The following is a 16,193-nucleotide window of genomic DNA, read 5'->3' as shown; positions in this document are numbered from 1 at the left end:
TTGTGAAAATATAGTACAGGACAAAAAAATACAGGGAAAATACCTTTATAGGCAAAACTTGTCATGGCACCAAGGCAGTGATCCCATAGTGGTCAGCTCCATGGGCTTATAATATCGCCATATCTTACAACATAATCATATTTCCATTATGATAGTCTGGGCCATTTTATCTTCCTGGCATCTCTCTGTACTGACAGGTTGTTCATATAAAGTGCTCCAGCAAAGCTTCATCAAAATCATCTACAGTACCTGTATATCACTACTTTTCCTCAAAAGTTGATCTATTTCAGCCTGCATCACCTTGCATTAATGTTTGTGTCTACCAGATGCACATTTTGATATAAATGTCCTTTCTCCAAATTATACACAGCAGCTGTGAAATTTCCTGAGGTGAGTTATTACTGCTGGTGACATGGCATTATTGAAAGGCTAATGGCTGCTTCAGGATATTTGAAAAGGGGTGGGAAAAATCACACCATGTCTCATATGTGTGGAGGACTCTGATCCTAAGGACTGAAACGGTTAAGCGAGGACTGCCGGGTGCTGGTACAGTACTGTAATTCACACATGATCAGCCAATCTCAAGTCACATACCCTTGAAGGTTGTAATATTGCAATTGTGATAATTGATTGTTTAAAGATGACTAACAATGGCAGTTATGGAGCATTTAAAATAAATGCTATTTATACATACAGTCGACCCTCGTTAAAACGGGCTAATAGGGGGAAAGGGTGTCCGTTTTAGCCGATTGTCCGAATTAACCGATTTAGGGGTTAATATTGCATAATATTGCATTTTACAGCTATGTGTATGTTTATTTGAGTGCCCCGTCATAGGAGTCCGTTTTCTCTCACTTCAGGACACCTGAGTCGTCCGTTTTCTCTTAATCTTAGAGTGCACCAGACTTTGTTATTTCTTAGTAGTGACACAGAATTTGATATTGCAACTGGGGTTGCAATTGTTGAGGCAACTTAGGTATGTCTGATTACAGTTGGAATATTCAAGATCCATTGTGAGTGATGTTTAAAGGTTCAACTGTCTTTATGGTTGGTAAAACTTGTCAAGTCTGTCAGTCTGAGTGGCATGTGTGAGGCCTTGTGTTTGTACAACCGCTAAATATATAAATATATAATGTTATGGTTATTATCAGAAACACACAGAGGCATGACTAGGTTTATTACAAAGTGATGAAAAGGATACTGTACAGTGGGTAGTCAACAAAACATGTAGCCATGTCTCTTTATTTGAGTGCTCCGTCATAGGAGTCCGTTTTCTCTCACTTCAGGACGCCTGAGTCGTCCGTTTTCTCTTAATCTTAGAGTGCACCAGAGACTTTGTTATTCCTTAGTAGTGACACAGAATTTGAAATTGCAACCCCAATTGCAACTGGGACAATCCCAGAACCAGAAATTTGACATGGACAGTTCAGATTTCGTCCGATTTATCCGAAATCCGGATTAAAGGGGTCCAAATTAACGAGGGTCGACTGTATACATATTTCCTAAAGATTTCAATCGTTTACTTAAAAATTTAAGGGAATGAGTTTACAATATTAAATTTTCAGTACATCTCTGATTTCAAACCAAGATTGTTATAATTGGGTGAAGTGTATTGAAACCATGATGAATACCAACAACTATTCCCCTGGTAAATATTAGGCAGCAAGTCACTGTTAACAGACACTTTGGGCTCTAGCTTTTGCCCCATTGCAATTATGAGGAGGTTACAAACTTTAATCACTGTTGCCACATTTGCAGTTAGACAGACTGGGTAATTTTAATAAAATGATATTGTATAAGAAATTATTTTTTTTTTACTTTTTAAAAGATCTTAATCATATTTCAGGTGAGAATATTCGATGTAGCATCAGCAGACCTAACAGATGGAGATGTATTGGTTCTGGCTACAGATGGTCTGTGGGACATCACGTCCAATGAAGCAGCTGTATCGACAGTGGTTAAATCTCTCTCACATTTCCCAGCTGAGGATCATGACAAATACAAATACAGGTGAATATGATGTACAATTTTTCATGATATGCCTATTTCTGTTGTTGGTAATTATAGATTGTTTTCAGTAGTACAGTACAGTATAGGGGGCCCCCAAATTCACGGGGGTTAGGTTTTCAAAATGGCCGCGAATCGCAAATTCTGTGAATAACATTTGCTGACTGGGGTACATTTTTACATGTGCGTGCGTGCGCGCGCGCACAAAACACATACAAATAAATAATAATGGGAAGCATGGACTTCAGGATAGACTGTCACATATTTAATGAATTTGTTTCTGATTGTGTTTATGTATTGTATAAAATTGTATTAAGTATATGTGTGTGTGTGTCTACACACACACACACACACACACACATATATATATAATACAGGAAAAGGAAATTAATGTCTCTTGAACAAATGGCTCCCTGTCCCAGCCGCGAAAATGCCGGCAACTTTAAAACTACCCACAGGTATTCTTGGGTACATCCAGAGTGTCATCCACGAATAATAGAGGACCGTGAAATAAAAATCCGCGAATATGTGGGGCCCCGGTATTAACATTTCCTCCCACCTGGTTATAGGAAACTTCTCTTCAGGGCAAATTTTATTTTAATATCGTATAGATTTCCTGTTGTACCAATAGTCATGATCCTGATTAGTAAAGATTCCCATCATCCTAGAATTCCTTGAAGACTATGCAGAGCATCAACTGTATATTAACTATCATACCGGCTCAGATAATACAGCAATATCTCCGTTAGCAGAAATCCCTCAAATCTGGAAGTCTCCAATTGCTGAAATTGAAATTTGTTTGGAATTTTTTTGGAAACTTCTCTGAATTTTGGTTTGAGAACAAATTCTGAGGTTGAAAATCAGGAGCATTTTTTGGAAATAAAAAAAATGGAAAATTTTAACAGACTTTTATTTTTGGGTCTGAGAATAAATTTTTTGGACATTCCAAAAGATGCTTCAATGCATCCCTACATGCCAGATGCGTGGGTGGCCCAGCTACTTGGATCATTTAGTTCATAGTCTGCTGTCATTGTTTGTTCCCTCGCTAGCTGCTGTTTTTGTGTACAATTTTTGTTGTGCAGTGCTGTACATTATTGTACCAGAACAAAATCAGCCAAGAATTCAGGGTTAAAGCAATGTCAAGAACGAAAAAAGTGATTACTGTTACGTATACTATACTGTACATTCAGCGAGTGGGAAACACTGGAGCACCTTACCATTCGTCTTTATTCAAGACATGTTCAGGTCATGGGACCCACTAATCCCCCACCCCAACAATGGGTGACCTGATTTTGCATCAGGTGAGGTTAGTAACATGACCCAATAATCTCCCACCCAACCTCCATCGCAAGTGTTAAGACGTGATTACAGTTAGCTGAGTGAAGTGTCTGCCTACTCTAAGCTAAGGATGACAGGATCTGCTGATGAGTACAATATATACAATATAGTAGTACAGTAGTATACATTATTATGTTTACAGTATGACCAATATTGTATGTTTACAGTATTGTTTGTGTAAATAACTACAGCTCCTACACTGTAACACAGCTCTATTCACGTCTGTATTATGTAGATTATTTTGATTAAAAAAAATTGTGTGTAACGAAAGTAGAACTGATTTTATTGACTCCAGTATCAACATTTCTTAATTTTCTGTATAAAAGAATGGAATTCCCATCATTATATCATATCAAAATATTTCGTTTAAGGGTATCTTATTAGTAACGTCACATAGAATTTATTAAGGATCATTATGGTATCAAATTCATCTTCCCATCACAATTAGCCACGCTTGAGTGAGGAAGGGGGACTGACCGCACGACCCTCCTCCTCATCCCCCAAAAAGGATTGACTCTCCCACTTTCACCCCACACCACCCACACTGCTACACCACCCACACATCACACATGCACCCGTACATCACACGCACACACACACACACACACCTACATCACACACAGAAACACACCCTCCAACAACCATTACACACCTTCCAACACCATCCACACACCCCTACATCATCCACACACACCCTCCAGCGCCACTCTCACCCCACATCACATAAACACACCCCAACTTCACACGCACGCACGCACGCACGCACGCACACAACGGTTGGTGGTCAGGTCAGATGGTCAAGTGACCCGGCCTTCTCACCTGATCACAAATCTTCTTAATTACAAAATTGTCCAGCTTGTACATGCCGTTACTCAAATTCATGTTGAATGCTTCGGTATGTTTAATAAGACTAGATTCTATGATGTTCCTACTGTCAATTGACTTACATGGTAATATTGAGGAGGCATTATCCCAGTCAATGCAATGCTTGTTATCCCTCAAATGAACAAACAGAGCATTGGATTCCTGGCCTGTCCTAACACTGTATTTGTGTTGTTTAATTCTAGTTGCAAGATCTTTACCTGTCTGGCCTAAGTAAAACATATTACATTCCTTGCAAGGAACTTTATAAATGCAACCAATTGTGTTGTTGGGGGAGTTCTTGATTAACATTTGTTTAACAGTGCATGAGTTTTTAAATGCCACATTGACGTTCCAGGTTTTTAGCTGTGCAGGAATGTGTGAGAAATTTTTGTGAAATGGTAATATTAAGATATTCTTATGGTCATGGGTGGGCTTGGGATCAGTTCTATAAAAAGTTTTCTTAGTAATGTTTAGGCATTTGTCTATGAAAGATCTAGGGTATTTAAGGTTTGAGCCAATATTATATATATATTTGTATTCCTCATCGATGAATTCCGGATTGCAAATTCTCAAGGCACGTAAAAACATTGTTGAAAATACTGACTGTTTGACTTTATTATGGTGGGCAGAATAATAATGAATGTATGAACACACATTAGTTGGTATTCTATAAATACTGAACTTAAAAGTGTTACCTATTCTGTGCATCAGACAGTCTAGGAATGGCAATTTACAGTCTTGCTCTAATTCCACAGTGAATTTGATCGAGGGGGCTAAGTTGTTAAGTAGTGGCAGGAAAGCTTTTAGGTCCTCATTACATGGCCAGAGACATAATACATCATCAACATATCTAAACCAGATTGCTGAGGGTGGTAAAATATTACTTAATAGTTTCTTTTCAAAGAATTCCATATATAGGTTGCTTAATACAGGTGAGAGTGGATTACCCATTGCCATACCAAATTTTTGAGCATAATATTCTCCATTGAATTCGAATTTGCAATCCTTAATACATAGTTTGATGAGTTCGATGAAGTCGTCTTTCGAGACGGGCAGTGAAATATCATCCAGGGAATCTATGAGGAACTCTAGTAAATCATCAACTGGGACCTTTGTAAAGAGTGATGTTACATCAAAACTGACCAGTTTAAAATCATAATTAATGTGTAAGTTATTGAGTTTATCAACCAGATCCATATTATTCTTGATATTGGAGTTAGAAATGTTGCCAACTAGGGGATTTAGTTAAGAAACTAACCATTTAGATAGTTTATAAGGGATTGACCCAACTGAGCTAATGATGGGTCTTGCTGGGTTATTGGGCTTGTGGGTCTTGATTACACCGTACATGTATGGCAGTGGAGGGGACGTTGAAGTAAGATGTTTAATGAGAGTAGCTTTGCCTCTCAATAGGGACTTCAGTTTTTTGTTGAACTGGGTGTTGACAGTGTTGAGAGGATTATTTATGAGTTTAGAATATGTTGTAGTATCACATAAAAGGTCATTCATTTTTGAGATATAGTCATCTTTGTTTAAAATCACTACTGTGTTGGCTTTATCTGCTTTAGTGACATGTAGATCCTTATTTTTCTTAAGGGCTTGGATTGCTTTGGTGAATCTTTCTGGACAGTTTGGAATGCAAGGCTTGGACATAGATGCATACACAACACCTTTACACATGTTCACTTCTTCACTTGTCAAATTACTGAATTTCTCCAAATTGCAAAATGCTCTGGCTATGTCAACACTGTCAACTCCCTTGTTAGAACCATCAAAACTTAAACCATAGCCGTGGATGAAGTGGATGAAGCCTTCCATATTGTAAGACAAAAAATGCGTGCTTTTAATATGACCATACCGAGTTATTGGGTCAGAGGTAGGAAACAAAAACATTTTCTTTCACTAGAAGATCGGCTTTTGGATGTGCCGAACAATTGTCTAAAATAAGAAGTATCTTGCATTTAGGGTCTAGTCCAACTGAGTTACAGTGAGCCCTGGCCTCAGGAACAAAACATTTATCAAACCAATCCAATGTAATATCAGTGGTAACCCACCCCTTCTTGGTGGCACGGTAATGGACAGGAAACCGTGTCATACCCGTAAAGGCCCTCGGATGTAAACTTTTTCCGATAACAAGCAACTTACATCTATGGGTACCCGCAGCATTAGAGCAACACATTACCGTGACACGATCCTTCGAAGCTTTAAACCCCGATGGCGATTCTGCATCCTCAGTTGTCAGAGTTCTTTTTGGCGTACATCTCCAAAATAAGGCAGTCTCGTCAGCATTGTACACTTGTTCAGGACTTAAATGTTCATCACTAACTAACTTTGCAAATTCATCCACATAGGCACTAGCTGCATCCTTGTCTGCTGAAGGTTTTTCACCACATACTGCACGAAACTGTAAGCCATGTCGCGACTTGAAACGTTGCAGCCAACCTTCTGTATAGTCACACTTGTGTTGCAATCCCAGCTCTTCATGAAACACTTTGGCTTGTTCCTTTAATAAATCACCAGAAATTTCCACACCTTCACTAACACGAAGTTTAAACCAGGTTATGAGAACTTGGTCTAGTTCCGCTATGAGAACTTGGTCTAGTTCCGCTATGAGAACTTGGTCTAGTTCCGCACTTTTTCCCTCCGACATTGACTTCCTTACAAACATTTTCCTTTTTGATCCATTGTCAGAAAAGAACTTTAACAGTTTTTCTTTCTGTTTTTTAATATCATACACTGTTGAAGAACCGATGCTGTATGTTTCACAAATGGTTCGCACAGACACGCCGCTATCAAGTTTTTTAAGCACTTCCACTTTCTCTGCGATCGACAACGCACTATGTTTACGTTTTACGCCACCGCTTTTCTTTGCTGAATCCATGATGGGGCTATACAGCAGCAATTAAATGATAAAATTAGAAGGAATGAGCATGAATGCTTGTTAGCAGGTGCAAGCAAGACCCAACAGCTGATTCTGGAGTACAGCGCTATCAAAACAAAAACGGCGCATGAGCCTACGAGACATTCGGGGCCTACGAAAAATAAAACGAGAACTTTTCTTCCCCTTTTTCTACAGGTTATTATTAAATTGATACTGAGGTACTTTTTTTTCCATTTATTTATTACTTAATCCTATTAGTGTCCACCAGCTAGCTGTGCTTCTTGTAAACAAAACTATTTCTGTACCTGTACTGTACAAGAACAGCTGATCTAACCCATTTTCTTTTACTCAATTCATGGCAAACATCACTGAATCTTATTCTTTCGACATCACATTTTATAATTAGGTACTAGCTTGTGTTATTAGTGAATATGCTGTCAAATGGGGCCCCATATCTTGGAGGTGCCTAAGGCCTACGAAAGTCTTAACCTGTCACTGGGCGCGTCCAGAAAACAATGGTGCGCCAAGGCAGGAAATTTGAAAATGGGCTCCGAAATCCATGCCGGAAAACTGAAGGTTCCGGTTTATCGATTGCCAGATTTTTGACGGTCAACCTTACTCTGAGATTGTTGTAAAGAATTTGTTTCAACAAATAATTTAATAAAAAAGAAGTATATCCATCATTCTATGTCTAGATTTGAGTATGTGGCATTATAATGCATAGGAACCAGATGAGGTGATACTGTCATGATGAGTTTCTCTGCTAATGCTGTTTGATGAAAAGTTTACTTCGGTGTTTCGTATCCTCCTTACAAAATTTTACTCTAGTTCAAAGGTAATTACAATTTAAATACAGTAAGCCATCCATATTCATACCCACATTGAGAATCAGGTGGGGCAAACACAGCTGATTGCTGCTTGGTGCTCTTACTTGGTTCTTGGCCCTCTGCTGTTGCTTGCAATGCATCCAAATATGCAATACTGTTTTAGAAAAATCAGTGACACTCCATGAAATTGCCATAATGCAACCATATGTGATGCAAAAACTTGCAATCCATCACGTTTGTACTGTACAACTTTTCATGCATGGAAAGTAGGAATAGTTCTGAAATGGGTGAATGTATGAATAATTAACAATGTTTAAATTAATAGATGTGGGGAGTGATCAATAATTACAGTATATTAGCTTCTTGCCAGTTTGTTTAATAGTTTTAATTCTGCATTGGTCATATATCCTTTTAGATACACAAGTGCAGCTCAAGACCTTGTAATGGCCTCTCGTGGAAAGCTTCGAGAACGTAATTGGCGTACCAGTGATGACAAACATGCAACTATTGATGATATTTCTGTCTTTGTCATTCCTCTGAAATCTTACCAAGAGGCCTACCAAGAATGGACTTCAAAACAAGAAGCAAATATTGGTGACCCCAAGAAATCCTCCTCAGGAAACAGCAATAATGTTAATAGGACATGTGATGCTAGTGAAGTGAATGTGGTATCTACAGAAAAAAGTTCATGCAAGGAAGAGACAGATTTATGTCCCTCAGTCGTACAGAATAGTGAGGAATCACTTATTCATGAGAAAGATTCTCTTGAATTCAGACCACAAGAAGATTATTTCAAAAAAGAAGTTAATCAGGAAGCACAAACAAAAAGACATTCAGATGAAGTCCTGGAGTCTTCATAGTAAAAGACTTACCGATGAAGTCTTGGACACTTGTTTACCGTGAGGTCTCATAGTAGTTTGGACAAGTATACTAGTCCTTGTTTATTACTTTGCAGGGTTGGAACTCCTTGGATGATAATAACCAAAGAGTACTTCTCTTGTGATTATGCATGATACACACGTAATTGTTTAAACATTTGTTAATGGCTTTTTAAGAGAGTCAAGAGTATCTTTTTTTCTCTCTTATAGAGCACGTTCTTTTACCAAAGTATTGTTGTATTATTTAAAATATTTATTCTCAAATACTGTATATGATGGCAAAGTTACAAATCCTATCATGGGTTTTATATGTCATTAATGAAGACAGAGGTTTTACATTGTATTTCATAAGGATTGATAGAGGTGGCTTAGAAATATGTGAGTGGAAGTAAAAGTCTTTGGACTGTCACAATATCATCAGATATGGTACTGAATAAAATTATTTGTTAATTTGTTTAGGAACTGTAGTTTGTCTAGGAAATTTATTTAAAGAATCTTGCAATATGCTTAACTACTGTGTGAGAAAAAATAGAGAGCATAGGGTACTGGTATATTGTGCTGCGATTAGAAACACGCCAAGGTCAGTATATGAAGAGAATGATGCAGTTTATAGCTTTTCTTGCAAAATATCCCATGTAAATTCTAGGGTATTAAATGTACAAATGAAACTTTAATTTGTTCGTGTAACAAGATTAATGGGGCAATGCCTAAAAATAGATTAGTAAGACCTGTTGATGATTCAAATGTACTGTACTTAAAAGAATACAACTTTGCCATATCTTTGCTCAAGCTTGTATAGTTTGATTAAGCTAGGGAAATTAAGCTTTCAGTTTGGAGGCATGATTTTTTTTCCTTGGGTACTGTATATGGAAGTCTTAGGGGAGGTTAATTGTGCAGTATCCTGAACACGCCTTTGGTAAAACAGTGTATTGCAATGGATGTCTTAATGAATGTAGTGATTGGTAGTTTATATGGCCCAAATTTTAGGGGGAATTATTTGTCATGGTTAAAAATGTTGATTTATTCCTTAAAGTTCATTCCTCAAACTTGTTCCAAGGGATTAGTAATGCAGCCGTTTGTTACTCCTTATTTATACTCGTGTGAATCCTGAGAATTATCATTTGCTTCTTCGGAGGACTATGTATGATGACAGATGACAACTCCAAAATATTGCATCACAAGAAACTGAGAGCTTGGTTAAAGTTTGTACTCTCTTGAAAGGTTATTAGGTATAGGCTCACTTTCCTATGAAATATGTTGTATATAGATGGTGCTGTTATTTTTACTGAATTTGAGAGAATGGCGAACTATTTTGATGATGCAGAAGAAGGAAAGGCTAAAGTGTACAGTATTAAAAAAAGAAACATTCTAGTTTTCAAAAATGATAACAGAGTCATAGTAATGTTTGCTTGAGTAAAGATAAACTAAAAAGTAGTAGATGATGTAGGTATTTGATGTCTATGTTTAACAAGACTGACAGTGGGAAAATTGGAGATGAAAGTAAATCTTTGCAAGAAAGGTGTGTTACAGGTACCTTGTGAATTTTGTTGAATGAGGTAAGTAATGTGTGGAATATGAGAGAAGCCAGCTTGAGGGATATGAAACTCGGAGGTTTCAAACTACTAGACATAAGTAAAAAGTGAGAGCAGTAGGAATGAATAATTTGCTGAAGTAGCTACTTTGGCAATAATATTGAGGTTAAACAAATTCATGTAATAAAGAGTGAAGTAAGAAATATATTTGCACAGTGAAAAAATCCCTAAGAAAATGCTTGGAAAATACTGTATTGAAATAGGATTGGTAGGGTGTATAAAGAATGAAATGAGATTATAAATCATTGAAGGTGGTATTTTGGAAGGTTGGAGGTGGGAAGGTAAACAGTACTGTACAAGGGACTGGTGGGCCGATAATCAAATTTCTAATTATCCAGGAACATGTCTCTGGAAATTATGAGAGGAGTGAAAAGATTGCACATAGTGGAGAAGAGTGTTTTAAGAAAGTAGAAAAATTAATGCAATTGGAAACCTCTCCAACACTCGGTTTAGCTAATTAGGTATAAAGAATACAGGCAGTATAATGTACTGCAGAAGTTAAAAAATTTCTTTCGGTTCTTTGACTTGGTTGTTTCATCTGTCCCACCCCACTTAGGTGTGAAGGGAATATTGGTGACAGATGCAAGTAACATGTTAAGAAGACTTATCTATGAGATACCAACCCAGTGGAGCTTAGTAGATAATGAAGAACAAAACTCAGTTCCTAATGTCAAGATGAATATGGGGCCTCAAAATAAAAATGCATGGTATTATGATAGACTTACTGGCAGCCAGTACTATGTTGTACATTTAGAATAAAAAGTGGGATTCCGGTTTCTCATCCGATTTTTTTTTTTTTTTTTTATCGTTATGTCTTGGGTACTAATAATTTATTTCTTGGGTCCTATTTTCTGTACAGGCGAGTCCTCTTTGCAGATGTTGACGATATATGTAGAATTATATATATTTATATGAGTGTAAAGGATTCTGTTCAGTTTACTTTTCCCTGATAACTCTTTCGTCATCTGTTGCAAAACTTGTGCTTTATTTTCAATGATTGTAGAACGATTGTGATATTATGTAGTGAAATATAAGCTGATGTAATGCTATAAAGTTATGATTAGTCTTGAACTAGAATGTTCTTTTTACATGTTTTTAGTGCATTTATTAGATATTAAACACACAGTACTAAACTTTTAAAGATAGGTGATGGATGAGTGTTTAACGTTATGATAAGCATATGGTGAATGATTTCAGATTTGGTTATCCCATTCCAATAATTTTGTAGCTGTGAGCATTTGTAGTGTAATATAATTTAGTTGCTCTAGTTAGTGAAGGAAGGAGTATTTTTTTTTTTTTTATTTATTTGTATTCATGGCCAGCTCGTGTGGAAGGTTAGAGCCTCCTAAAATTGAGAAAATTGTTTAACTTTCAGACTTCCTCAAATCTTAATGGTGTAGAATAATTGTACCAAATCAAGAGGCTTTCATTGTCTTAGAGCCTTATTAGTTTTTCTTCTGTGACAGACACACATGACACTTGGAGGAATTGTTCTGAAAGGCCCAATTCCTTTGGTTTATAAAAACTCTCAAACATTTACCCCATTCATGATGGTGAAACCCAGCTTAAGGACAGAATATGTGCTAGTGATAGAAATTATAGAATTAACCTTGCATTACTAACCTCAGTAAGGTCATAGATGCTTTAAGATTACAGGGGGTCCCCGGGTTACGAATGAGTTCCGTTCCTGAGGATGTTCGTAAGTCAGAATACATACCCTATGTGCACTATATTATAGCCTAAATCCTTTTATACATCTCAAATCACTTAATTTAAGCGAAAAAAAGAAAATGAGTGATAAAATGCAGTAAAGGAAAGTAACAATTAAAGTTTAACACTTACATTGAAACTTGGGCTGGCTGATCTTCCACCCATATCACTAACAATCTTTCCATTTTAATTAGCAATCCATTTCTTTTCTTTTGTTATCACAGTTGAGTGCATCGGTGCAGATCCTTTTACATGTTCAAGAATTTTGTGTTTGTTTTTCAAAATTGTTCCAATTGTTGACCAACTGAAGCCTAATGCTTTACCAATGACTGAGGGTGTTTTGCCTTTTTCAGAACATTTAATTACATAAACTTTCACTTTTATTGTAATCATTTTTCTTTTCTTGGATGCATTACTATCACTTGCATCAGGTTTGCATTTGGGAGCCATGATGAGGACAGAAAAATAGCGTTAAAAGCAAAAAACAACAGTTTGCACTTGACCATACATATTACTGAGGTGAGGGCAAGGCGGCGTACCGACGCTCCCTCAAAGTGCATGGCTGGGTGACGCATTATTCCTTACCTACCATTACAGCTCGCCGCTATGCCATGCAAACTAGTTTTCGTACGTTAATACTGCGAACTAGTTGTACCTATGTCGAATTCTGAAAATAATTGATCTTATGGGACCTCGTTCGTATCGGCGGGTGTTTGTAAGTCGGATATTCGTAACTCAGAGACCCCCTGTATTGTTATTTTAGAGTTTGGCATTTGATGACAGTAGATTCATGTAAGAGAACTGTAAATACGAACAGTGTCTATTACAGTACATATCATCTAGTTAGTCAATAATATCTTTGTCATCATTTTATTTCAAAGCTCTTTGTGAAGGTATATTTTCAACAAACAAAAAGTACCTTTTTTATGCCAGAAGTAGTGATTTCACTGTATATATTTTTTTTTAAACAGGAGCCACAATAGTTTTTTTAAGAGCAGAACAGGCTTTCCCCACTTATGTCGTACAAGTGTTCCGGTAAAACATAGTGTTGTGTGAAACTATAATACAAAGCACATTTTCCCATTGAAACCACATACAGTATTATCTGAAGATGCATTCCTGATCAAAGATTCTTCACAAAACAAGAAATACAGATTACAACATATATACAGTATATATATATATATATATATATATATATATATATATATATATATATATATATATATATATATATATATATATATATATATATATATATATATATATATATATATATATATATTTATTTATTTATTTATTTATTTATTTCAGATAATGTACCAACTGTAATAGTGCATTATAGTAGAAACAATAAATAATTAAAACAAGTAAACAATTAAAATGAAAGTTAACACTCGCCATCAGTGGAACCGATGACTTTTTTCCTCATACTTTTGGAGTAGTTCTTTCCTTGTTACCTAATCCACATTTGCTAGCCATCTTGCAGAGTGTATGCATAGTACAGCACTATAATGTAAAGGATGAACTAGCCTTTAGATATTAAGCAACATAACACTGCAAATTAAAAAAGTGAATAGAAGTCAGCTAATCTTGGAGCTTACAAGAATATCATCAAACACTGTCCCAGGTTTTGTAATTATAGTTATGGTATTTTTTTCTTCAAAGTTTACAAAAATGTAAGGGGTAAAATGATTGATAATTTTAATGAAACACCAAACGAACTCCCATTAAACGAGTGAAATGAATGGCAAACTGGTGTAAACAGATGCCTGTAAAATGAAACCGGTGTACCTGTACATAGATAGTCTTAGAGCTTTTACAGGAGCACTAACAGATGCCTGCAAGGGCACTTTTAATTTTGGCTATGATAAATCTTAAATTTTTGGCCAAAAGATATCTGTTATCTACTTGCAAGTAGGTTTTAGTGGGGCATCATGTACATTTAGCAAAGAATTGTCTTAACTTGGTATTTACATTACTGTATTCAGGAAAGATATATATACTGTAAATACACCCAGTCCTCGCTTAACGTCCCGGACAAGGTTGTTTTGTTATAACGTTGCTACTCTTTAGATACCCATGATTCTGACAATGTTGTTTTACGATTTGACCGATTCATTATAATGTGATCACCCAACACGGACTACTTTGTATGGTGCGTCACCCTCTCTCATCTTGGCGTGCTACTCTCTCTTGCGGAGTGTCACAGCGCCCCCAAGCATTTTCTCCCCAGTCTTTGTTAAGCTTCCACAGCGTAAGTAATAATAATAATAATTAACGGTTTATTGAAAAAATTCTGCAGCCCGAAGGCTGAAAATATACATTGGACATAAATGACTTATTACATACATTGGTGGTTTAACAAAAGCCTTCATTAGAGAAAGGTAAAGGAACATACAGTGAACATACAGATTAATGTAGGTGTTGAACAGCAAACTCGTAGTGTGGTAACTCCCTCTCAGATGGTGTTAGGAGGAACTCACGTGGTGTAGTAGTTCCCACAGATGGTTTTATGAGGAACCTCGCGTGTAGTAATTCCCTCGCAGATAGTGTTATGAGGGGCCTCACGTGGTGTAGTAATTCCCTCACAGATGGTGTTATGAGGGACCTCACGTGGTGTAGTAATTTCCTCACAGATGGTGTTATGAAGGGCCTCACGTGGTGTAGTAACTCCCTCACATATGGTGTTATGAGGGGCCTCACGTGGTGTAGTAACTCCCTCACAGATGGTGTTATGAGGGGCATCACGTGGTGTAGTAATTCCCTCACAGATGGTGTTATGAGGGGCCTGATGTGGTGTAGTAATTCCCTCACAGATGGTGTTATGAGGGACTTGACGTGGTGTAGTAATTCCCTCACATATGGTGTTATGAGGGACATGTGGTGTAGTAATTCCCTCACAGATGGTGTTATATGAGTGAGGTTTGGTCTTAAGCCTCCCTATCGTAGATGGATTAACACATCGCTGGTTGTTGTTGGGTCTCATGGGCCGTTATCACTGGGTACCTGGGACCTCACTGCGTGAAGGTTAACTTGGGTACGACTGTTACTGTGAGTTGTTCTCACTGACTTAAGCACTGTTCACCACTGTTAACCTCTGTTTAACACTGGTTCCATTCCTTTCCTAAATGAAATTGTAACTTCTGGCGAGAACTTGTTGATATTCCGGTGGGGAGGAGGGTTCAGGAGAGGGGGTTGGTATGGGCCAACTTAACAGTTGACCTGGCTGCTCCGAGAGGAGCGCCAGGTACGTCTTGACCCTTCGGTGGTCAAGGATGTAGTGCTTGCTTAAATGTTTTTGCTATACATACTGTACTGTAACCATTCGAAATGGCTCCCAAGCGCCCGTCAAGTGTTAGTGATGCTTGCCAAGGGGGAACCCCAGTCAGAGTGGGAAGGGGAGACCCCCTCCAGGTCTCAGTGACTCACCACCCTCCTCCACTCCACTACCCACCACACACTCGCTCCACTTCTGCCCATCAGTGAGTACAATACAAAATGATTGTATTATCTTATTAATTAAATATTAATTTAGTTTATTTACATTTTTGGATATATAATATATATTTCTATAAAAATTCCGTTGAATTTATGCATAAGTAATGTATTTTATGGGGCAAAGGGAGGCCAGGGAACGTAACTAGCGTATTTAATCTATTTCATATTGGGAAAATTTATTTCGTTAACGTTGTGTTTTACAAGACCGTAACTACGACATTAAGCGAGAGCCTCCTTTATGTAGTACCGTAATTTAGTGCCATGGTTTTTATACCATACTTTTTCTGATTTTTTGTCCCAAGACATTTTTAATAAAGTGTTTTAGTAAAATTTTGATATACCTGTAGTATAAGAAATCATATAGGTGACAGATTTATGATTATTTTGTAAACAAATGACACATTATTTTCTTAACCAAATTGGCTCATCAGAATCACCTGTCATAAGTTGTCACAAGTGTCTTAGTAATGAAGGCTCTATCTGTCCCTCCATTTCTTTAATAAAGGAGGACTCATCCCATCATCTTTGTTATAGCCATTTTGATGGGATGTAAGTGGTGGCATTTTCTAATGGTCCATCAAATGTTCATACCCAT

General features: G+C 37.1%; 1 protein-coding gene across 3 annotated transcripts in view; it reads left to right on the top strand.

Moving 5' to 3' along the window:
* The window catches only part of LOC121874686 (protein phosphatase 1J-like), a 51,542-nt gene extending 40,084 nt beyond the window's left edge, over nucleotides 1-11,458 (top strand). For all 3 annotated transcript variants that reach the window (XM_042378930.1, XM_042378931.1, XM_042378929.1), the window contains exons 9-10: nucleotides 1,847-2,010; nucleotides 8,333-11,458. In XM_042378930.1, the coding sequence (XP_042234864.1) occupies nucleotides 1,847-2,010; nucleotides 8,333-8,777 (609 nt within the window). In that variant the 3' untranslated portion in view covers nucleotides 8,778-11,458. The remainder of the gene's footprint in view (nucleotides 1-1,846; nucleotides 2,011-8,332) is intronic.
* The last annotated feature ends 4,735 nt before the right edge of the window (nucleotides 11,459-16,193 follow it).

Source organism: Homarus americanus, unplaced genomic scaffold (assembly GCF_018991925.1).
Source record: "Homarus americanus isolate GMGI-L3 unplaced genomic scaffold, GMGI_Hamer_2.0 scaffold34360, whole genome shotgun sequence".
NCBI classification, from domain to species: domain Eukaryota; kingdom Metazoa; phylum Arthropoda; class Malacostraca; order Decapoda; family Nephropidae; genus Homarus; species Homarus americanus.
Note: the sequence above shows the minus strand (reverse complement) of the source record. Positions and strands in the feature narration are given on the sequence as shown.